General features: G+C 41.4%; 1 protein-coding gene across 5 annotated transcripts; it reads left to right on the top strand.

Annotated features, from left to right (window-relative positions):
• The first annotated feature begins 529 nt into the window (after positions 1-529).
• si:dkeyp-115e12.6 (centromere protein F) lies at positions 530-19,478 on the top strand. Of its 5 annotated transcripts, XM_062393695.1 has the most exons (19): positions 530-913; positions 2,987-3,067; positions 3,254-3,425; positions 4,184-4,380; positions 4,833-4,936; positions 5,247-5,308; positions 5,715-5,979; positions 7,190-7,386; positions 7,714-7,839; positions 7,990-8,118; positions 10,051-10,173; positions 11,060-11,195; positions 11,660-13,107; positions 13,426-14,247; positions 14,490-14,824; positions 14,977-15,067; positions 15,486-16,065; positions 16,731-16,862; positions 16,949-19,478. In XM_062393695.1, the coding sequence occupies exons 3-18, from the start codon at positions 3,264-3,266 to the stop codon at positions 16,847-16,849; spliced, it is 4,896 nt and encodes a 1,631-aa protein (XP_062249679.1). In that variant the 5' UTR covers positions 530-913; positions 2,987-3,067; positions 3,254-3,263; the 3' UTR covers positions 16,850-16,862; positions 16,949-19,478. The 5 variants fall into 5 exon arrangements, with proteins under 5 accessions (XP_062249679.1, XP_062249680.1, XP_062249682.1 ...); XM_062393696.1 differs by lacking the exon at positions 2,987-3,067; XM_062393698.1 differs by having other exon boundaries at positions 530-3,067; positions 5,718-5,979.
• The last annotated feature ends 4,135 nt before the right edge of the window (positions 19,479-23,613 follow it).

Genomic DNA, 23,613 nt, shown 5'->3' with positions numbered 1-23,613 from the left:
TTGGCCAGTCACTGTTTCGAGTGTCCGGAAAGTAGATTAATAATTGTGTGTTCACTGGTCAGGGATGAAGCTGTGTCTTGCTCAATTCTGCACATTATGTATGTATGTAGACCCTGTGAAGTATGAAATATGTTAATCTTTCATTGTAATTATTATCATTGGAATTAGTTAACGAATATTATATATTTTATTGCGTTTTCATCGATATCTTTCAAATCATATAGCACTTTCCTATTGCCGAATGTGTTCTTATCACTTTCCCTTACAATCTTATAAAATGCTATTTAGGAAAAGGGCTGTTGTACTACTACTACTACTACTTCTACTACTACTACTACTACCACTAATTATTATTATTATTTTTTGTAGACAGTGTCAATGATAATGACGATTATAATAATAATAATAATCCTATGATTCAAAATGAAAAACAAAATTATGAAAATTAAATAATGAAAATTAAATAAAGTAAAGTAAAGTAAAGTAAAGTAAAGTAAAGTAAAGTAAAGTATAGTACGGTACGGTACAGTACAGTAAAGTAAAGTAAAGTAAAGTAAAGTGACGTTTCGTCCCAGTGAAACCGGAGAGGTGTGTGTTCGTGTGATCTGTCACTAGAGGTCATCAGAGGTTCGTCGCGTGCTCCTCCAACCTCAGCCCAGCCCAAAACATCGTGCTACGTCACGAGCTCCCGCCCCGCCTCGTGCCACAGACACACGGTCAGAAACAGGTCAGAAAGAGACAGTGTCAGCGAACGTCAGTCACTATGTCGGTTCTGTTCCAACTCACTCTGTCGGTAGTGAACACCGGGTGAGTGCTGGAGGTTTAACCCGCGGTATCAGAGCTCCGTCCCCGCTGCCGCTCGCGGGAGCCCGCCCGGCAGTTGGCGGCTCTTTGTAACCGCCTCACAGCGTCGGTAAGTAGCTTTAGAGCTGGGTTAGCTCCAAGTGGCCTCTGGGTTAGCTCGGAGCTACACGGCTAAGTTAGTTGTCACCTAGTCAGTCGCTGCCCACAGACAGAAAACTCCCAGGAAGGCAGCAGCTCTGACTATGGCAATGACACTGTTCGTGGGGGACAAATAAGTGACGTGTCTGATGTGAGTTGTCTTTTGTTTTGTTTGAACCTCGTGATCCCTCTGCACACTGGCCAGCCTCTGGACCCATGCTGTCTATCAGCCACTGGATCAACTCATCCATGTAGCTCTGGATGATGAGCAGCTTCCCTCATTCATGGAGGTGTCAAATAGACCTGAGCTCTGAGATGGTTTGTCAAACAGTGTGCACACACACTAAAGTGTCGTTTCATGTGTTGTGATGCTATTGAGCAACGTCCTCCAGCTGTTGTTGTTCATGATGTGGATATCAGGCTGTCAGAGACAATCCTCCCACCTGGTCTTCTTGGAACAAAACACTATCTATTACTTCTATGATTCATTTGGCCATTTTTAGGTCTTAGTTGGGCAGGACGACATGGCCAAAAGTTAGGCTATATCAAGATAAAAAATCGTTTAAATCAGGCGATATCAATAATAATCATGATACATGTGTTATTGTTATTTTTAAGTTTAAAGATTGATTAATGCTTCTGAGTGAAGGTTGTGGTTTTAAACTCTTCTTTGTGATCAGAGAGTGACAAACATTTAATAAACAGAAGGGCATTTTCCGAGGTAGAATGTTATGTCTCCTCTTTGTGCAATGATTCTGTTTTATTGCTCTGCCCTATTTTAATGTTTGCTTATTGAGCATATGTCACACAGCTGCTTTGGTTTACGATGAGGTTATTTTGGTGTGTGTTAAACCATCTTCTTTGTCTGCTTCTTGGAGCAAACTCTATTTGTTGCATATGATTCATTTTGGGACTTTGGTCACACATGTCTGTCGCAAACTTTGTCCAAATTACATTTAATAGAAGATATAAATAGGAAACACAGGGTGAGAGCTGCAGGGGGATGACATTCAACACAGGTCTCCAGCTGGAGTCAAACCACTGATGTTGCAAGTACACAATATGTGTCTAGACCACAAGGTCAGAGGAGAAGCCTCTGACCATGTCTCCAGCTTGACAAATGGCTGTGGCCTGTGAAACAGGCGTGTTATTTAGACTGTTACCCGGACAACATAACCAAATTTGAGATGTTACTTATTTTCAGCTTAAACTCTTGTAATTATTGAAAACAACTGATTGTTGCAGCCTATAAAATACAAATGAAGCTTTTAAACCAGGATCTCGTTCTCATGAAAAGGCTCAACATGTCAGCTTCATGAAATCACGGACTTGGAAGAAATCCCTCCACTAAGGTCTCTTTTCACCGCTCTAGGTTTGTGCTGTATATTTCACTAATAGATGTGTCAGTTCAGGTTAGTATTTGAGCCTGTTGTTTCCAGTGGCAGGTAAACAAAGTGTCACAACCTGTGAGCTGTGAAGGAAACTGTCTGACTGGAGGCTTTTAATAGCCTTGAGACTGGAATGCAAGTCAAAACAGGGTTCAGAATCAACCTGTACCGGTTTGGCTAGGCTCTCGTTTTCTATCAGCTTTTCATAACCTGACACTCTCCCTCTTACCACCGCTTATACAGTATGTGTGTGGATATAGTATATTCATTGTTTACCTGCATTATACAAAGAGCTGGTAAATGCAGTGTTTGCAGGCAGTTGTCAGATGTGATGTGCTGAGTATAAATGTTTGGTTTATGTTTATATGTCGCTGTTATTGCAGGACTATGAGAGAGAGAAGGGATTGATGATCAACTTGAAGTGCTGTTGTTGGAACATTGCAGACGACTTGTGTTGGATAAATGAGTCAAAGCTGCCCAGCGGTGACAACCAGCGTCTCCTCCGGGGATCAAAGCCTTAGCAGCATAACCTATTCGAGACAGGAGACACAGGCACAGATGAAACGTGTTTAAATAAGTGTGGTATGGATTGGATCCTCTGTCCCGACCTACCTGCAGTCCTTATTTGTCAGGCCTGTACTTCCTCTTTGTTTCAGACTGTTTGAGTCGCTGGTTCCTTCACTCCTCCCACTGACTCCCATGGCTCATTCTGGATATGTCAAGCAGCAATAGGACAGGTCAGCTGGCACATTTCCTGGTTGATGACAATCATCAACTCCCTGATCTCTGAACCCACGTGGGCTTTGAGATTAGAAAGAAAATACTTTCAGATTGTTTTATAATCCAGGCAAACGAAATATTAATAGTAAAAATGTATTTGAGTTTTTTGTGTTGATGTTATCTTCCAATCTTGTCAAACCCAGACAGAGAGAGATGAGTTGGGCTGAGGAGGACTGGACAGTGGGCCTGTCTGGACGGGTCCTGCAAAAGGTGAAGGAGCTGCAGGTCCAACACGATCGACTGTCAAGAGAGACCAAGCAGAAACAGCTGCAGCTGGACAACATCCAGACTAACCTTGAAAAACAGACTCTAAAGGTAAAAATCAGCCAAGTTGGTTATATCTGGTCGAGTGTGGGAAACCATTTTACCATTAAACCTTTCGCTTTTCTCTGCTAAATGTATCCTTGTGACAAATGAGTATAAAAACAAACGCTTACATCAAGCGTGTTATTTGATTTTGACCAAATACTGTAAATACAGATGGACGATAAAGAGGTTTTCTTTCATTTAAGTTATTCTTATCACTTTGATGTTTGTTCCTGTGAATTGGGTTTGAATTTGTTGTATTTATTTGATCAGGGTGAAAAATCATGATTGACAACAAAGACTGACTCACAATTGGTCGACTGCTTGTTTAGCCGTGACCTCACTACTCCATCTCGTGAATGCTACTCCTTCCGGCTCCATATAACTTAATGGGTGCAAGGTGGCTTTAGCAGTATCTGAGTTATTTTGGCCTTATTTCTTGATAGTGGGAGAAAGTGAAGACGTGTCATCCATCTTCATATACAGTCCATGATTTAGACGGAAGTGTGCCCTCAGTCAGCCACACCCTTTCAATATAAAAGCCAGATTTTTATCAATTTTATATCTGTCCATTAAAAGATGATAACAAGTGTAAGAGCATTCAGTGATAACGCAGTTCAGAGGCAATCTTTAACAAGTAAATGAGTTGTACTTGACAAGATGTATGATTCAGCCATACACTGTCATATAGCCAGTCGTCTCTCACCGGATTTTTGTTTTTTCAGTTTTTGTTATCCTAACGTATGCACATCCCCTCCCCTCATTAGTATGACGAGGTGCGCGGGGAGCTCCACTCTGTGCAGAGGGAGCTCCAGAATGTTCACGAGGAGGCCAAAACAGCAGTGAGCAGCAGCGAGTGCCTGGCCCAGGAGCTGCAGACCAAGCAGGCACAAGTCTGCTCTTTTGAGGGCCAGCTAGATGCTGCCCGCACCCTCAACAACAAACTCACCCAGGAGGTCAAAAGGTTAGAGACAATGAACTTCTCTGTCTGCTGTTATTTAATGCGTTATGCATTCTCATTAAGAAGAGTTTAGAATTTAAATTAGCAATAAATATGATTTGTATTGGATATTTGATATTTTCCACCTTGTTTCATACATTTGAGAAATAATATGAATTCCCTGCAAAAGGCAAATGGGTAACATTGACTTTATTGACAACATCAACCCAATTGATGATGTCCAGTAAATCCAAACTATTATAGTAGAGCATTGAAAAGAACAGATTAATATTGTGAATCTTTAGTATTAAGCTAATGTAAGTCTGTTCCTAATGAGGACACTGTTTGCAGGATGAAAATAAAATATGCCCATTCTTATCTTTTGTATTTCCTTGCCTGCCTTTTTTATATAGCATGAAACTGTTATCAGTCTCAGTTGTTATTAATCATTGGACCGTTGTTGGTCTTTCTGGCAGGTTGGAGGCAGAGCTTGAGAAGCTGCAGAACAGCAGCAGGTCGGCAGATACCACTCTGTTTTCTACTCCCTGCTGGAATACATCCTCACCCTGGGAACATAATGGTACGTCCCTGTAACTTTGTGACTCCCATGTTTATTTTCCCGTAACTATTTGTCTTTATCTTGTTATTAAGGCCCTGCATAGTTTGGAAAATTAAACATAAAACCACAACACTCCCAAGGGAACATATGTGTTGTAAACAAACTCTCTCATCCCCTATCCTTTCCCAGCTTTTCTTTCTCTGGGGACTGATGAATTTTTCTTTGCTCCCATGTCAGTAAACCACTTCGGTTATTTGCTGCTGATGTTTCTGTTCAGCATTAGTGATTGGTATTGTAAGTCCAATGCATATGTTGTGTTGTTGGCCTGCAGGGAGCAGAAAGGAAGAGGAAAAGCTGGGACATCGAGATGAAACGCAGAGCAAGCACATCAGAGTAAGTGCCAGCATATAAATCAAACCTAAATATCCTCAACTATGTAACTGAGAATTTGTGTTCATCAAAGTTTTTTGATATATCTTTTCGCAAGTAATCTGAGTTTCTTGAGAAAAACCCACTTTAGCAGTATTTTGATTATTTGTTTTATGTAGTTTGAGTTGTCTCAGGGGATGTATCAAATTGTCTCATGGTCCATATATGGTCCAGAGGTCAGACGTCACCCACCTCTGCTCTACAGATTTCATAATGTTTACTCTACTCTTGAATCATGAAAACAACAGGAATGAGCCATTTTTCAATAAAATCTTGTTTTAGAACTCGAGTCCAGGATCCCTGTTGTAAATTCGCTAAAATCTTCAGACTCACATTTAGTTTTTTATCTAATTCTTCTCTCCCCCTTTAGCAGCAGCTCCAGTTCTCAGACGCACCCACAACTTCACTGCCAAGACAACAGCACAGGAGCACACCCCACCGCCACCCGTCTGACCAATCGGAGTCCTTCTCCACTCCCTCGGCTGTGTTTCCGTGGGAGCGGGATGACACCAGGCCAACAAACAGGAGACAATCCCAGACCTCTCCCCAGACACCCAGCACTGATGTTATCACTCAGGGCCAGTTGGCAGTGGGGCTTTGTGGGAAAGAGAAGGACAACAGGACAGAGACAGACAGTGAGTGTTGAGAACACATGATGACACCAATGGGTTTTGCCCATTTGCAGTTTGAAAATAGACACACACAGTTCAGCCTGACAGCTTGAATCTTACATGAGGATTAACAACCAAATAGGCGACTGCTCCATGTTCTAAAATATGATAATTTGCGGTTTTTCTTGGTCTTTCACTTACAGTAAATATAATATTCTTTGGTTTTCAGAGAGTTATTTACATGTAATTAATTGAGAAAATAATATAGAGAATAATTGATAATAAAATGAATCATTAGTTGTAGCCCTTGCTATCCTTTTACCTCAGTAATTCTGGTTTGAGAGGTGTTTATCTTATTATTTAGCCTTAAATGTAGGATGTTCTAGCTCAAATACAGCATTACACAGATGCCAATAAAAATACTTTCTATAACTAACTATACAAAATATTATATTTACAACAGTTAAAATTGTTGACCAATTGTTGTGTTGTTCCAGAGTCAAAGCGGCAAAGGCTCAAATGCACATGGTCTTAAATTTGTATTTATGACCAGCAAGTTCTAGTTAAAATACTTTGTTGATGACTATTGCCTATTAGCTAAATTCTGATTTCACTTTCTTTTTTACAAAAAACAAGTACAGCAATGCAATCATCCTGAATGTCGTGTACTTTGTATAACGTCAACATCACGGGTTACATAAGAGGCTGTGTAGAATGTACTGGCTCAGCTGGAGACTCCTGCTGGATCCACTGTAGAGTGGCTCTTCTTTCATTGAGCTGTTTGGCAACTGCACTATGTGTGTGTCTGTGGGAGGAGGATGGGATCAGTTCATCCCGTAACAAAATTCTTCTTTTTGCTGCTAGGACACAGAGGGAGAGGGCCAATGCAGTGTTTGCTTTAGTCATGCTTTTTTAACATCTCACCTTAACACAAAACAACATACTGCACGGTCAGGATTATTGATTTCATCCCTCGCTTTGTATCAGCAGCTGTCAGTGAATCAGTCTGAATGGATTGACCCTATTTGTTGACTCCAGCTGTGTGTTGCTGCTGTGTTGCTGTTGGTGGTCAGCTGTAAAACATCGACCAACTCATACTGATAATATCAGTGTTAGTTGTTCAACTGTTTCCTACATAAAATTCTCTCAGTGGTGTATTTGAAGGTTTTTTGGGGGGTAATAATTTTTTCTATCAGCTTATTAACCACTATGTCTGTGTGTTTGCTCCATACAGCAGTATCTTTATCAGAGATAAAGAGCCGTGTATCTTGTCTGGAGGAGGAGCTGTCTGTGAAGACCAGGACGTTGAAGTCCATTCAGAACGACCTGGTGCAAAGCAAGAAAGATGTCACTTCCAGGGAGATCGGCCTGCAGAAAGCTCGAGATGAGCTCATTCTGTCTCACACACGCATCACCCAGGAGAGTGAACGGGTAAAAACCAGACTACTGTTTCATACAAATGCAAATTTTCCTGAGGCCCTGCTATTTTGGTCACAAAATGGGCGTTGGCCTAATTTGTCAAAACAATGATCTTTGACCTCACTTAAAATGACAAACATGTTTGTTACATTTTACTTGTGACTCGGTCTGTTATTATCAAAAACATTGAACATGTGAAAACTTGTTTGTTATGTGATGTAAAACAATCAAGCTAATATTTTGTGAAATCTAACCTTTTGGCGAACAGTGGCTGTGGCGAGAAAGGTGTGTCAGTATTAAAGAGTGTGTGTTGTGTTTTTGTGTTTTTTTGTGTGGCAGGCATCAGGAGCTGAGCAAAGGCTGAAGCAGTCACAAGACGAGCTTCGTTGTCAAAGGCAAAATGCAGAGAGCATCCGACTTCAACACCAACAGCGCACCAAGGAGATGGAGAAACAACATCAGAAGGTGAGACAAGGACAGATGGATGATAGACACATGGGGGAACTGAAGGAAGCGAGGGAAAACCTCTGATTACTTTTAGTTTGATTTCATCCGCAATCCACATTACAGCTGAATTACAGCTCACATTCAGAGATGCTTGTGTGTTGCCTTCAGGACATGTCGGAGTTTCAGAAAGAGAGGCAGTGGCTTGAGAAGCAGCATCAGCAGGAGGTGAATAAGCTCAACCAGGAGCTGCAGCAGGCCAGGACGCTCCACAATGCCCTGCAGGCGCAGAATGACAAGGTAAATTATCACACCTACCTTTGCTCACAATCAAACACATGGACTTGGTAAACAATCCTTCTGATAGCATTTTCCTACTAATGGATTTACCAAGATTAGATAATCCAATTTGTAAAAACACTGGAAATTAAGGACCAACATTTCGTTCTGTAAATATTGTTGATATTTTAGTTTATATATCAGTTTTTTCAGCTATTTCCTGTTTCTCTTTCCTACCCTCTCTCGCCATCCCCTCTCCTCTCTCCCTCGCCATTTCTCCCCTGACTTGAATGATGTGTACTGAACGTCAGTAATAATAACGTCTCTGACTTCTTCTCACGCGCTTGCTCTTTGCCCTTGTTGTTTTCTCTCACTCTTTGTTTCACTCTCGTGCTCTCTGTGTTTCTTTTGTTTTCTCCCCCACCTGCTCTTTTCTCCGCCTCGCCCTCCTCTCCTCTCGGTTTCTCTCCAGTGGAAAGGTTGAGCAGCGAAGGTAATGACAGTGTGACTGTGTTTGACGATGCAGAATGCTTTGGTCGGGGAAGCATGAAAATAAAACTCATAGCTCGTAACTTGTGTGTGAGCAATAATCCGTGCTCATCGAGTGAGGCGTGAAGGCATGGCTACTGGATGAGGGTGAAGAGGGTTTGAACATTTGTGCAAAGGTGTGTGTTTGAGGCGAGTTGCATGAATTCCGAGGAGGAGTGTGTTTATGGTTAAAGACAGTGTTGAATTTTTTATTTTTTCTCTTATTCTGATTTATTTTACCTGGTGGATTTTGGTATTATTTATCAACAGATCAGTTACACCGATTTTGAGGGTGAGCCGCTTACCACTGACAAACATAGCATTTAATTGACCTTCATTCCCACACTATTAGACATTTTGTAAAATGTCTTAGCAATGACCTTTCGTTCTACCCACATTGTCCCTTAACACTTCACTGTAAGAACTTTGTAAACCACACAGATGTTATCTTGTTATACCTGATAAGGCGACATAGAGTAAACACACAATAGAGGCACAGTTTGGCTTTAATCTAATCGGGGCTTCTGATGGTAGATCGAATTCAACTCATGTGAATATTTTACTCTGCCATTTAATGGCATGTATTTTATTCTTTGCTTGTGTATGCAGTTTCAGTGATGAGTAACCCATACTATTTCAATAATTTTATAGAAAATTATGCAGTAAAAAGACTTGATGAAACATTAAAAAATAATCTACTTATCTGATTTGTTTGTATACAAAATTAATGAGAATTTAGTTTTTGAAGAAAATAAGTGAAAAGATAAACAGTTCCTGCTATTTCTCTCTATAGTTATGACTTTTGTGCCTGAGGGAATTAGTAAGTTAAACTATTTATGACACAGAATTGCAGTAATTTCCAAATTGGCTATTCTGAGCTTTCTTAGAATTATTTGAAAAATTGACATCATAGAACAATCTAGTAGCTGATGTCTGATTTATGACCATCACATAAATATTACCTTATGTTTACAGCAGTGAGTTGCCACTATGAGATTTATGTAATATTTTGCTCCCTGTTGAATACACGGGACTTTATATGTTGTTATTTTCAACATGACGTGACAGAAGCATGACAGAAAACAAAGCTTTTTTTTTATTAATAATTATAATGTGAGAGCTTAAATTGGATTGTACTTAATATCAGCACTGGTGTGAAGCCGATCAGCTTAAGTCTTCATTAGTTTCCCCAGAGATGTAGACATACATTGGACACAGCGTATGCTCGCTATTGATCCCTGATCGCTCTCCTGCTTCCCATTCCCTTCACTGGTCCTGATTCCTACACCTGCATAAGCAGCTATTCAGTCTTTATTTTTCTTTTACCCCTGACTTGATCTTTTCTTTTCTTACATCCTTTCCCTCCAGTTATCTTTGGTTTTTCATGTTTTTTAGCAGCTGCCGATTCATTATTTTCTCCATTAGCTGTCTCTACAGAAACAAGCACTGGACAAAGAGTTTGAGACTCTGAAAGAGAAACTGAAGTGGTCGGAGGGACAGCTGCTGGAGAGCCAGAGAAAAGAAGCACAGACACAAGCCAAACTAACGGTATAACACACACACACACACACACACACACACTCTGGTGATGGTCCTTTCTGCATGCATCAATTATTCATTACCTGGGCAGTGGGTTTTAATGAACTCTGTAAATTTTTAAAAACACCTCAATATGTCATATGTCAGTCTTAGACAATAAGTGGCTTATTTGAGTATCCAGCTGCTTTCTGATAATTTATTAAAGACGTTGCATCGAGAGAAAACCAGGAAGGTTAAGAGCCTAGTTTTTTTTAGCCATTTCCCCAACCAGTCACTTTGACAAGAAACACTTCATATCGGACTGTACTGAAATGCTGAATCTGTATGAACCTGCACATAAGAAAAGTGTGTCACCTCATACATCAGAAATTCTCAAATTGATTGAAAAGACCAAAGCTTGGTGCCAACAAACTGCAGAGGAAGTTAATCGGTCAAAAAGCTAAGTTGAGTTATTTGTTACTGGGAGCTGATTAAGTGTGTACCAGCTTTCGACACCAGCTACAATGCTGTTGTTTGTTGCTGTTGTGACACAAAGCTCTGTTTGCTCAGCTCTTAACACATAGTTAAGTTCTTATCTGAAGTCCTGCTGCACAGATACAGGTGCAAATATTACAACTAATAGTTTGGACATAGTTGTTATTTAGTTATTAATAGCCCAGTGTCCAATTGTATGAAATTAAAGGTGTTTGAACTGGAGATATTAATAAAAACAGATGTAGATGCTTTAAAGTCAACAGACAAATATACTATTCATATATGACATTTACTATTTGTGCAATTTAAGAGACCATTGTATATGGATAAGCTTCAGCTGAGAACTGACAGCTCCAACTTCCGTCCTTACAATGGAAATTTTGATTGTGTTTAATCCACCCTATTTTTCCCTCCTCATTAGGAAGCGTTGCGTGAGACGGAGGGTGTGGCTGTGAGTCTGGAGCAGAGCAGGAAGAGAGAGCGAGATCTGGAGGAGGAGGGGAGGAGACTGGCAGAGGAGAGAGCAGACGCCCTGCGTCTCCTCAAAGACCTGCAGGGTGGGAAGAGAAAACAAATCCACCAATCATGAGATGCACACTGATATTGTTAATGCTAATTGAATATGTTATTGAAAGTGACACATTTTAGATCATTTTCACTGACTTGGGAAATAATTGCTGACCCAAGGGTTTGAACCAGGACTCTGGTCGACTCCCTGTTGATTAATTTGTAAGTTAGTACACTCCAAAAAAGATGGACACTCATAATTTTGGTGAGTTAGTTTGACTTGTCAATGTTTGACATTCACAGTTCATGCTATGTTAATTCTACACAAATGCATCAGTTTCTGACCTCAGTGCTGCCTCCTGCTGGTTCATGACATCATTTTCACAAAATACTATAAACTAATCTAGTGATGCATTCATTTTATTATAAAGGCAAATCTTTATCCAGGCTTTTATTTCTGAGCTCATGTGTGGTTTATTAGAAATTGTTTGTTTTTCTTTTCTTTAAAATCCAGAGCAAAAAGCTGCACCAGCACCTCCTGTTCAGTTTTGCCCAGTTGGCCAGAGTTTCTCCCCTCAGCCCTCTCGAGGTCTTAATTCTCGAACATCAACTCACACCAAGAGGACAACCGCTACCATACGAGCCGAAAGGAAGGAGGAGGAGGAGGAGAGCATGGTTGAGAAAAGACCAGAGATTTCAGCATTTTACCCCTCTAACAGAGAGCCAGGAGAAGGCATCGACTCTGAACACATCACTGCCGCCATCTCCTCAGAGTCTGAGAGTTCACAAAGGGAAGGACTCCGGAGGAAAAGTAAGGAAGAAGGGAACATGAGGAGGAATAAAACAGTAGAGTGTGACAGCTCTGGAACACAGAAGCACTCCAGCTTTGATCCTGTACTCTGTATGCCCACCGACTCCTCTGTGGATGTTTTTGAAAAGCTAGAGCAGGCCAAAGCCTCTGAAGACCTCCAGAGAATTAACACCATGCTGCGATCAGAGATAAATGATGTGCGCGAAGAACTCCAGAAAAGATTGGAGGACCTGGAAGTCCAACGAAGGGCTGAGGCAGAGGCCAGGACCCGGCTCAAAAAGCTCAGCTGCAAACATTCCAGCCAGGCTGTGGAGAAGGAGGAGATGGAAAAGGAATGGAGGACTCAGCTGGAGAGTGAGAGGGCTGAGACAGAGTGGTTGAGGAAGGCAGTGGCTGCTTTGGAGACAGAGGTGATGAGCAGAAAGGAGGAGATTAAAAAGAACGAGAGAGAGGAGGAGAAAAAGAAAGAAATAGAAGACAGAGAGAGTGAAATGATAGAACTTAATATGCAGCTGAAGAAGCAGCTAGCGGAGGTTAAAGCCCAGCTGGCTTTAGAACGAGAGGACAGAAAGAGAGAGGAAGAGGAGAGGAACCAAATAAAAAACATGGTCACAGATGAAAAAAAGGAGCTGAGCACAAAACTTGCAGAACTTAAAGCTGAATTGGAAGAACTGAAGCGCAGCAGAGAAGAAGATGAGAGAGGAGGAGAGGAGAAACTATTGATTACCAACAGCCCGCTGAAGTACCTGACTCTCCATGATAATGAGCTCAATTCCAACATTGTTCACAGTCACAACAAACTCCTCCCTTCTCCAGAGCAGCACCTTCTCTTCTGTCAGTCCACGAACCAACTCAACATGCTGGTATCTCAGGCAACAGCAGATCTCATTCATGAAGAACAAACAGTGATAGATCCCGAACGCCTGCCTCTGTCAGATGAGGGAACAATGGGTCAAGTGGCCTCTGACTCTGAGGAGTATCTGGCAGGGTCTCCACTGTCAGACCAGAGGGGAGAACTTTCTCAACTCCAGAAATGTGGGTCTACCTCCCCAGATATGGAAAAAGAGGTGAACCGCTTGCACAAGGAGAAAGACATGGAAACGCAACGTGCTCAACAGAGCCAGGTTAAACTGGAGGTCCTGCAGACCCAGGTAAATTATACATCGGTGTAGTTTATTTATCCAGCCACAGAAAAACAACTAATATCTTTATAATACAAAGAAAATATTTGATGTACTAAATCATAACACTTGGGCTGCGAGTAGTTGACTTACAAATAGGTAAATATTAACAAATATACATATAAATATATCTACCTTCATACTGCACATTTGTGATTGTGTTTTGTAATTATGCCATGTTCTTCGAGTTGTTCTCAAAACACAGCAGTGAAGAGGAGGTTGTTTATTTTTTATTATGTTATTCTCTCTCTTCCACTGTTTCTATCTTAAATTTTTTTTACTTCTCAGGTGACACGTCAGACCCAGCAGCTGACCATGGCCTTTGAGAAGCAGAGTCAGCACATCTCAGGCCTTCTAGCTGAGCTGCAGGAGAAGGAGGGGGCCCTCCTCAGCCAGGGAGAGGAACTGCAGCGATATAAGCAAGAGCTGCAAGCTTTAAAGGCTGAAAAAGAAGTTACAAAGTTGCAGAATGACGATCAAAGAAAAAAAAGTAGAGATGAGACGTCGATGGAGACCACAGAGCTACAACCAAACAAGAAACAGGACTGTACTGTCATATCGAACACTACACAGTCACTGGCTGGTGGAGATTCTACTACACAGAGAGATGAAGATCAAACTAAGACTGATGCAGAAACACAAACACCAGAAGGGGACCGTGCAATAAGTGAACAGCATCCAGTTTCTGTTGACTCAGACAAGACTGAGAGTTATCTTGATTCTGCCTGTGTGATGGAGGAGCCTGAGAGCAGTCGAGATGGAGGAAGAGTAGACGTGGTGTCAGAGCTGCTCACTCTGCGACAGGAGAATCAGCTGCTGAAACAAAAAATAGAAGGCGTGAACATGTCAGAGACTAGAAACCTGGCTTTACAGACAGATGCTGAAAACCAAGAAGACCCAGTCAAACAAAGCCATTACACAGGATATGCTACTCTGCCCTGCTTGACAGAGCAGAGGCCACCTACTGTGAAAGATAACATCACCCCTGAAGGGCAGGAGTCACTACTCCAAAATAAAGAAAATGAAATAAAAAGCGAAGAAAAAAGAATAAGGGAAGAAGAAGAGCTGGAGGAAGCATCTTGTCTTGAGATCAACCTTCTGGAGCAAAAGGTATTAACAGTGTACTGTGTTTATTTTTATCACAAGTTAGAAACTTAAGAAGCTTTCATACATACATTTAAAGTCTGACATTCTCCTGAAACTATTCAGCACCTAATTCCCACTAATTCAGGGAACTGAATTTTGTAGTAAAAGATTAATCCAATTTCTGTATTACTAAATGTTTTAGAACTGAATGATTCCAACTTAAGAATGTCTCATTCCTCTTGTCTTGTACTTTCGGTCATGTCCAGGTGATGGCGCTGCAGATGAAGATTCAGGCTCTATCTGTGGAGACTCAGCAGCAGACGGAGGAGCTCACTCTGTGGAGACTGGCCTCACAACCCGCTCCAACTATTGACCAAAACCTTCCCAACAAAGACAACCAGGACCAAAACACTGCTGTCCGACAATCCCAGTCACAGCAGCTAGAGACTGATGAGATGACCCACATCCCACCAGGGACCAGGAGCCAGGCTCCCACTGCTCAGGTTCAGGAGAGCAACAGTAATGTGACGGTCATCAGAGAGGATGAGTTATTCCTCTCCTGCTCCTCCAACAAACTGCCAGGCCGCATGTTGTTCTCCAGGTGACACACTCACACTATGGCGAGAGAAGAAATACAAAATGTTTAAAAAAGACTTACAATACAATTGGGTACATTTGCACAGTTTGATGATTGTATAGTATGTTGTCTTTCCATGTTTGCTTGACATATTTGTTTTTTAATCTTCTCCTAAGACTGCAGCACAGCAACCTTCCTGAGCCAAAGAGTTTCCTTCAATTTAAACAGACAGCAGCTCTTCAGGAATACAACCAGGACCCCGACAAGGTGATTTCCTTTTTTTGTTTTTCAGAAGAAGTGAAGACTGAGTTAGTGTTTCCACTAAAGCTTAATTTTCCAAATAAGGTTTGGTAATTCCCAAATAATTTGCCAGGAAGTTGCTGTAAAGAGCTGTGTAATGTGTAATTTTTCTGAAACTAAAAGTTGTGGTATAAAAAAAATTCATTGGAAGTTTAACCAAGTGTGTTTTTTGGTCGTTACTAGGACAAATAGCTGAACAGGACAAAATGTCAAATATGTCTACAGGGAAGCATTTTATTTCCAGGAAACTTCAAAGGAAATGACAAATACAAATACCTGTTTTTTCCTCAGTTTTTAAATTTGACTGTTTCCTGTTATGCATTTACATTTTAGTCCACATATTTTCTACAGGCCTTTTAATTGTGTATTTTGTGTTTTGATACAGGAATCTGAGAAAGAAAACATTGTGCAGTGGTCAGATACCAGTCCATCACAGCACAAAGACAAGAGAGACTCTGGACTCATCCAAATGTCTTCAGAAAAAACAGGTCAACAAGTCACCAAAGGACCAACTAAAACCAAAACAGCAGAGTGTCCCACGGAGAATCCAGTGGGCAAACCAAACATTTCCAGAACAACCAGTGAAATAAACACAACCAATGACTCCTCAGAGAGATCAGTCAGGACAGACATGAAGAGTGTCAGCAGTCAAACAGAGGAGAGCTTGTGTCCTCGCAGCGCTCCAACAGCATCTGAACTTCACTGTGCTTACACACAGACTGAAGAGGAGGAGGAGGAGGAGGAGGAACAGGAATTAGTTTTAGTGGAATCCCCTCCTGCGTCTCTTATCCCATCATCAGAGGGGTTAAAGTCAAGAGACAAGATGTTGTTTTCAGGTTCCTTCCCCATCCCGTCTGACCCGGCCCGTTTAGCAGAAAGAATCCGCCGCAACAGGACGCAGCTGTCGGCTGCCTTTGACGACACAGAGTATGAACCGTACGGACTGCCAGAGGTCGTCATGAGAGGTAACCTCACCAGCTGAAACACTGGCAGTCTAAACTATCAGGCTTGAATCCCTTTGCAAATGCACATTAAATATAAAAACCTCTCATACCTAAATGGTGATATATTTTATCATCTATTTTAAGTGAAAACATGTCCTCCAGAAGAGTAGGGGGGGAGGTCAGAGAGAGCCACATGTGAGGGATCTGTCTCCGAAGAACGGACAGAAATGCAACAGATGCCACGTGTAACATCAGTTTGTCTGTGTACATTCTAACAAGAGCAACTGAAATTGGAGCTAATAGATGTTTACCAACGGTTAGTTTTACTGAAATTACTGCAATAGACAAAAGAGAAGACGTCAGAGGTGATGGTGTGTACGATCGAGCTGATTAAGACCAAAGGAGGGGGAGATCTGTGTGATTGTCCAACCACTGAGACACAGGGATGTAGGGTCTGTGGGTACTCGGTACCTACGCATTCAAGTCAAACGCAGATGTGTAAATTGGCTTAGAACGGTTAAATAAACAAAATCAAGAATCTTTGCTGTAAGTTTTTGACCTGTTTTAATTTACAGAAGCAGAAGAAACAAAGGTTCCAGATGTTTTTGCTTTCTCACTCTCTCCTTCATCTAGTTTCCCAAACCCTCTTTTTCATCTCTCCATTTCCCCTTCTTTCCATCCTGCAGGTTTTGCCGACATCCCCAGTGGTCCCTCGTGTCCCTACATCGTGAGAAGAGGTTTGTTGGGGACGTCTGCTGTGCCTGTCCCGCAGAAAGCCCTGGGACAGGAGGAGGAGACGGATTAAAACCCAGCCACAGGTAACCTCCAGACAAAGACCATTAACTACACTGCGTTGGTTTTGATTCAGTCCAGGACTCAAAGATAATCTTTGATTTTCACGCAGGTTGTCTTCAGGTCTGGTGGAAATGAACTGATCACGAATCACAATGATTCACTTTGAACCTCAGTGATGAACAACAGACTGTCTACAAGGACACTCCAGTCACCAGCAACATGAAGCACTTCTTTCCTCAAACCAACACAGAACCAGTATAAAAAATGACGCATTCACCCTGGACTTCTAAACGAGTGTTAGCAGGTAACAGGTCCTACAGTGGCAGAATGAACTCCTCCACTGTGGATCTGAAATAACTTAGTTTATCCTCTAACTGCTGTGAGGAGACATAATTGTGCATCTTGCTGCAGTGACCTTACACCCGCCTGTTTATTTCGGTGCAGAGGTGGTGATTTAGTGATGTTTGTTGATTTTTCTGGAAGTTAACCACTACATAGGGACTGTTAAGTTTTTCAGTACCTCAGAAGAAGGGTACGAGTCCAGCCTCAGCCCACTTTGAACGAAACAGTGCCTCGCTGATGCTTTTCTAAACAAGCACTTGTCAAGATAAGTTTGACTTGTTTTTCCCTAAAGGGTGCAGCCAAGAAAGGCCTCTTGTGGAAATATGATATTTTTTTCTTTTTCTTTTTTGATTCATGAGGTGGCTTATTTATGAACACTTGAATGTGTTTCAGTAGAGGAGGAAGTGTTTACAAAACTTGCTTTAGACTTAAGTGAAAACGTGTGCGACATTAGATGTGAATAAAACGTGCGTGTCCTCTGGATGTTACTGTTTGTATACGCGCCTGTGTGTGTGTGTGTGCGGGAGAGAGAGAGAGAGGTCCGAGCACACGTCTATGACTCACTGCAGTGGTTTCCGCTCCATGTATGGAGATGCACACTGGCTCTCTCTCTCTCCCCTCCTTCTGCTGCTTTGCTTCTCCTTCTAATGAGGACTTATTAGTCAGTAACTGTGTGATGAACTGACCAAAATCTAAACATGTGTTTACTTCAGCTGGTTTCTTCTGATTTATTATTTATTTGACTAATTTGATGGATTGCACATTTGTTACTTCATCATAGACACCAGCAGCCCACATGTATGTATAGTGTAGATTTTGTAAATGACTTTGATTCATGTACAGTTTCATCATACCTCCTACCAGAGGATAATCACCACTTTGCTTCGCTTCCAAGGTTTCACTTGTTAGTGAAAGGACAGGTTCACATTATTACAGGTTCTATTCTTAAAGTTATACTCACATGCTCATGGGCACATTGTACAGTCTACATTCTGCTGGCTCCAGGCTGCAAAGATCCTTTTTTAAAGCAGTCTTCATGTGAAAGATGAAGGAGAAAATCCACAGTCTGCTTTCTTTATAGAAATGCGCACTAAAGTTAAGCAGAAAACTTCAGTCGTCTGATTAAGGAGCTTTGTCACAGCAATGATATCATCTTGATGAACTTATTTGCTCTGGAAGTTTGGTGACAATACTGTCAGGTCTATTGGAAATGGTTACTGCCAGTCAGTCTCAACAGCTCCAACATAATTAACAGATTTTTTTCTGCTCTGTTCTTTTGACTTTTGACTTCACCATTAAAAACCATTTTGTCCTTAATGGTCGGGACAGTGGCTTCAAGCCATTTGTGCCAAAGACACATTTTTCCCGTTCACTACCTGTTAGCTGCTGCTATTAACGGAGCAGTCTTTATACTCACAGAGGAAGTTGAATAAAAATACGTGGTACAACACACATATAGACTAGTGATCTACAATGACATGTTCCATTTTGGACTCTGGCTCATGTCCTCTCATTGGTCAGCCCTGTCATGATAGTTTGCTGTTGGACATTGGTGTGAATTTGAAGCACAAAGTTAAACATGACTCCAAAGATCGGCACAGGTACATTTTTATCTTATTTACTTCTCCACCGTGAGACGATCCACCAATCACAGGGACTCCAATGAAATGTAGAAATCATTTAATATTTGTTCAGTTTTCAAGTCAAACCTCTAACCAAAGCATGCGGTTATCCTCCACAAATATTCTTTATATAACTAAATCTGCCCCTCAATATTCTACTGGGCAGTCAAATCAATCAAAAACAAAACAACCTTTTATTCTTCAATTTACAGATAAGCATGTGGGTGTAGTTTTAAATAGTAAATGTGAACCTATCCTTTAAAACCCTGCTGTGCTGTCTTTCAGTGTTACTTGAAATAATTTAGTCTGAAGGTTTGTTGACACGTGAGTGTTAAACGTGTGGATTGATCTAGTTTTTTGAATGTTTATATTTTATTTTAAGGGGGAGTTGTCACTTCCTGGTCTTATTAACTAACAACATTGGACGTTTACGATTCAGTACCATCGCTGTTCATCTGCAATGTTGTCACCAGTCACACACACACACACATACAAACACTCCCTTCCTTCCAGCTGCCTTCAGATCTCTGAGATCTGTAGTGCTTTGGCAGTGCGGTGAGGGGGGGGCTGAGCAGGGAGGTTCATTGTGTATCTTGTTGCCTTGTTTTGGACTCATTGATGTGAATGTATCTGTGTTGTGTTTTTGACTAGAATAAAAGGCTTGAATTGAATGTATCCATTGTCCCTCTGTCAGATTCCTTTATCTGTCAGCGCCTTTGAGAATGCGCAGTCGGGCTGTGTTCCTCGTTGTCATGGTAGGTCTGTTGGGTCCGCTGTCAGTGTGTGTGTGTGAGGATTTTTTTAGTTTTTTTACTTCTGGCGTTCAATTTAGCCTAAATGAGTTCCTTGGTTCAATGACGAGAGCCTCAAAGGGTATAAGTGGAATATCTTGGTTAAATCACATAAGTATTTCCTCAATTACCAAAGTCCTGTCTTTGTGCCTCTCGGTCATGCACACATTGTTGAGAAGCTACTGAGAGATGTCAAGCAGCAGAGAATTAGAGGGTGAATGGAAGAGTTGGGCGCTCCAACTTTCAGAGCCTGTTTTATTTCATGTTTCAACTCCTCCTCAAGCGCAAGAAAAATAGTTTGGAGCATAACTTTGACTTTGAAGAAACAAGTGTCCCTTTTTACTTCCCAGAAAGACAAGGGTTGGAAAGGCGAAGGATTTAGAGAGCTGAGCTCCCCCACGTCCAGCTCAGGAAACTCTGGGCCCTCTGCTCTTCCTCTGCGTTGAAGGCAGTAAATCACACTCGCTGAGCGGCGATGGACTTCACATGCACTCACGCGTCGTCCCTTTCTTCTCCCCCTCCGCCTCCTCCAATCTGCTCTCCTCTGTCAGAGTGATGTAGGGTCCCAAGAATGGGGAAACACCTTCCAAGGAGAAAACACACATGCACTTTCACAACACACCGACTTGCACACACGCACATGCGCGCGCGCAGTTCCTCGGTGAATGGTGAGAGAGCAGCACATGCTGCATGAGGCGATAGCAACACTTCTTCAAACTGAAGGTAAGACATGAACATGTATTTTTTTCAAATGAATTATAAAATCAGTGAGTGATTTCTCTCTTCATATGTAGATTTTGTTTGGATGATAGAGGAAATACTGTCAGACTGATGTAAAATCAGATGATGCCCATAAAAGTTCTCAACTACAGAAAAGTTGTATGCAACTGTCTTCCTGTGTGTGCAGCTGTTGCATTAGATAGTATCTTATTGTTCAAAGTTTATTTTTCTTAGCCAGCTAATTTTTTTCTTGGCTTCTTCTTTAGCCCAAAAACTATCCCAACCTTTTTTTTTTTTTGCGTCAGTAATTCCCAGTGTGCTGAACCGGAGAAGAACAGTTGTAAACCCATGATCTCGCTCTGACGTCAGTGTTGGCTCACTGAGAAATAGAGCCAAATACTTTGGGGGGTAATTACATCTTATGGGGCTTTACTTTCCCTCAGTGCTGTAAACTTCTAAATGACTTCATCCTCCCCTGCAGACCGGCTCATTCACTCTGGAGGCTCTGCAGCTCGTGGGCACAGATGGAGGGCTGGGACAAAGGTGTTTGATTCTCAGGCTGTGGTAGAGTCACGTTCATAAACAGGCTTCTTGCTGTCAACTGACGTAGAGCAGGAACACGTCAGTCACTAAAATCCAGTGATGTGAGTCTCTAAACCTTTGTTTCCTCATTGATCCACAGCAAAATGTGTTGATATAATAATACTAAAGATTTAAATATATTTATATATAAACTGAAGTTGTACCTTCCCCTTAATACAAACTATAGGAATGGCCATAAATCACGTTTATTGTTTGCTGTTGTTAGTTATATGTGTACCTTTTAAACAATTATATGTTAAACACTCCTTTTGTTTGCATGTTGCGTATTATCTTAACATAACATAATGAAGTGACTTATGTTTGAGGTCAGAGTGGTCTCATGAACTGCAGTATCAGACAAGTAGCTTTGGGTTAAGTAGAGCTGTTTATGATTTAATGACATCAATCAAAGATATAGAGCTTCCATAAACCCTTCATAAAATTGTGTTTAGCTTTTTTATCACTGTGATTAGAAGTATTTCATCATTATTTAATAGATTTCTGAAATACATCATTAGTTTGACGAAGAACATTTAGACACAACTCAAAATATGAGAAAAGCTGAAACAACAATGTTAGCACCCTCCGTGACATGTTTGAGCACACACAAACAATCTACAACTTTGAACTTTAATTTAGTGTTGGATATTTCTATTTTCGTGAAAGAAACTCATTGAATCATATGCAATATTATGGATTTCAAAAGCTTTTTTCAACTGCTTTTTATTAGGGTTTATACATTATGCAAAACACAGACGTCATGAAATAAGGATCATTTCCAAAGTTAAACTGCTGGATACACAATGATCTCAGTGCACGTGAACATCAATTATGTGTACGTTTCATATTATCAGAATGAAAACATCTACAGTTCTGCACAGTAAAGCTCAAACATCCAATAGGAAGAAACTGAGCCCATTTCTGGTCTACAGTTTAGTTTTTCAGCTGTGAAATCGGAAACTGATGTCCCCGGGAACACAAACACAACCTGAGGGAGAGACTAGTTACAAAAGACTGATGTTTGCAGCTGTTATAGTTTTCTTTAGTTCCTGTCGTTGCTCAGTTTGGTGCGATTTCTTCGACACACCTGCCTTACATGTAAAAGCTAAGAATAACACATGAACATCTTCTTCCAGCCTCGTCCTTCTTTTCAAACAGATCACCTCATGATTTATGCCCCCCCCCCCTCTGTTTAACTTCAGATAAGATCACAGCCCAGCTCTCTCTAAGCCCCTCGCTCGATATCTTAGTAAAATATCAAAATATGCCAGCTTAGGTTTAGACAGTGATAACTAATAATATGTGTCAGTGCAGAGAGAGACTGTCTTCACAAAGAGGAGCCAGTGGTCCATTAGCGCAGAATGCTAACAGTTTGTGTGACTCTGGGAAATCTCAGAACATTGTCAGGAGACGAGCAGAAAGACAAGCTCCTGTGTGTGTGTTTGTGTGTGTGTCATCTCTGTGTGTTCATCTGTCCTTCTGTGTGTGTTTGTGTCTGTGTCTGCCTATGTCAAGGTATGCGTTTGTCCTGGTGTGTTTCTCTGTCTGTGTGTGTCTGTCTATCTCTCTGCCTATGTCTGTGTGTCCTGGTGTGTGTGTCTGTCTGTCCGTCTGTCTCATCTGTCTGTCTGTCTGTCTTTCTGTCTGTCTCATCTGTGTGTGTCTGTCTGTGTGTTTCTTCTGTGTGTGTGTGTTTCTTCTGTGTGTGCCTCAAAGTTAAACACGGTTCAAAGAAATAATTAGAAGCCAAATGAAGATAAGGGATAAACATGTTTTTCGATTAATGTCAAGATGTATGTTTGGACTTCTGGCAGAGTCTAATCGTGTGTGAGGCGGCTGGCAGGGCGGCCTGGTGTGTGTCAGTCCCTCCCTGGTTATTATGACCAAGTCCCAACTACGTGAACTCTCATTTGTGAACGTGAACACTCAACAATTCTGCTCATAACCTATTAAAACAGAGAGGGAGGCGCAACTGTGCCAACGTGCGTGTACACTCAATCAAGTCATCTGTGTTTTTACTTTCATCTCATCTTGTTTTCATGAGAGAAGAGAAGAAAGAAATGGACCGATCCAACTCCTGAACCCAGAGGACGCGAGTGAAACCGGAGAAAAGGCGGAGGAAGGAAAAAGTCGAGGATTTCTCGGTCACCTGATTAGTGGAGCTTTAACATGGGATGAGCGGCTGAAGGTACTTTCTTTATCATCTGCTCACTTATAAAACGTTATTTATCCCTTTATCGCAAAAGCTGGCATAAAAGAAAACCCCAGAAAACGTATCAAAGTGAAGAATCGTCCCTTTCACAAATATAATATAAAAGCTGCATTTGGCTGGGATAACACTGGAAGCTCTTTTCAACACACTGCACCTTTTGTTCGGGTTCGATCGCAGAGCTCAACTTTACTGGCATCTTACATGACTTCACATTGACGCAGAGGAAACTCTACTTGTTTGCCTGGTGGCTTTAAGGACCGTTGAGTTCAGTTTAGACTTGATCAGTTCTACTCAGCCTGTGGCTTCAAGTATATTATCTGTCTAATTTGTAAAGCCTAACTTCAGCTTCAGCCCTTTGAAACACTTCATTACACCTGTGGGACACTTTGGCCTTGGTAGCTCTATAGGTGGGTTGTGGTCTGAACTCGAATCAGTCGTCACACAACTTTGACAGATTATACAACACTCGAAAGCTCCACGTCTCCTGATTCTATCTGTACAATGT

This window comes from Platichthys flesus, chromosome 8 (genome assembly GCF_949316205.1).
Source record: "Platichthys flesus chromosome 8, fPlaFle2.1, whole genome shotgun sequence".
Lineage (NCBI taxonomy): Eukaryota > Metazoa > Chordata > Actinopteri > Pleuronectiformes > Pleuronectidae > Platichthys > Platichthys flesus.
The sequence above is the reverse complement of the archived record's forward strand: the minus strand, read 5'-3'. Positions and strand labels throughout refer to the sequence as shown.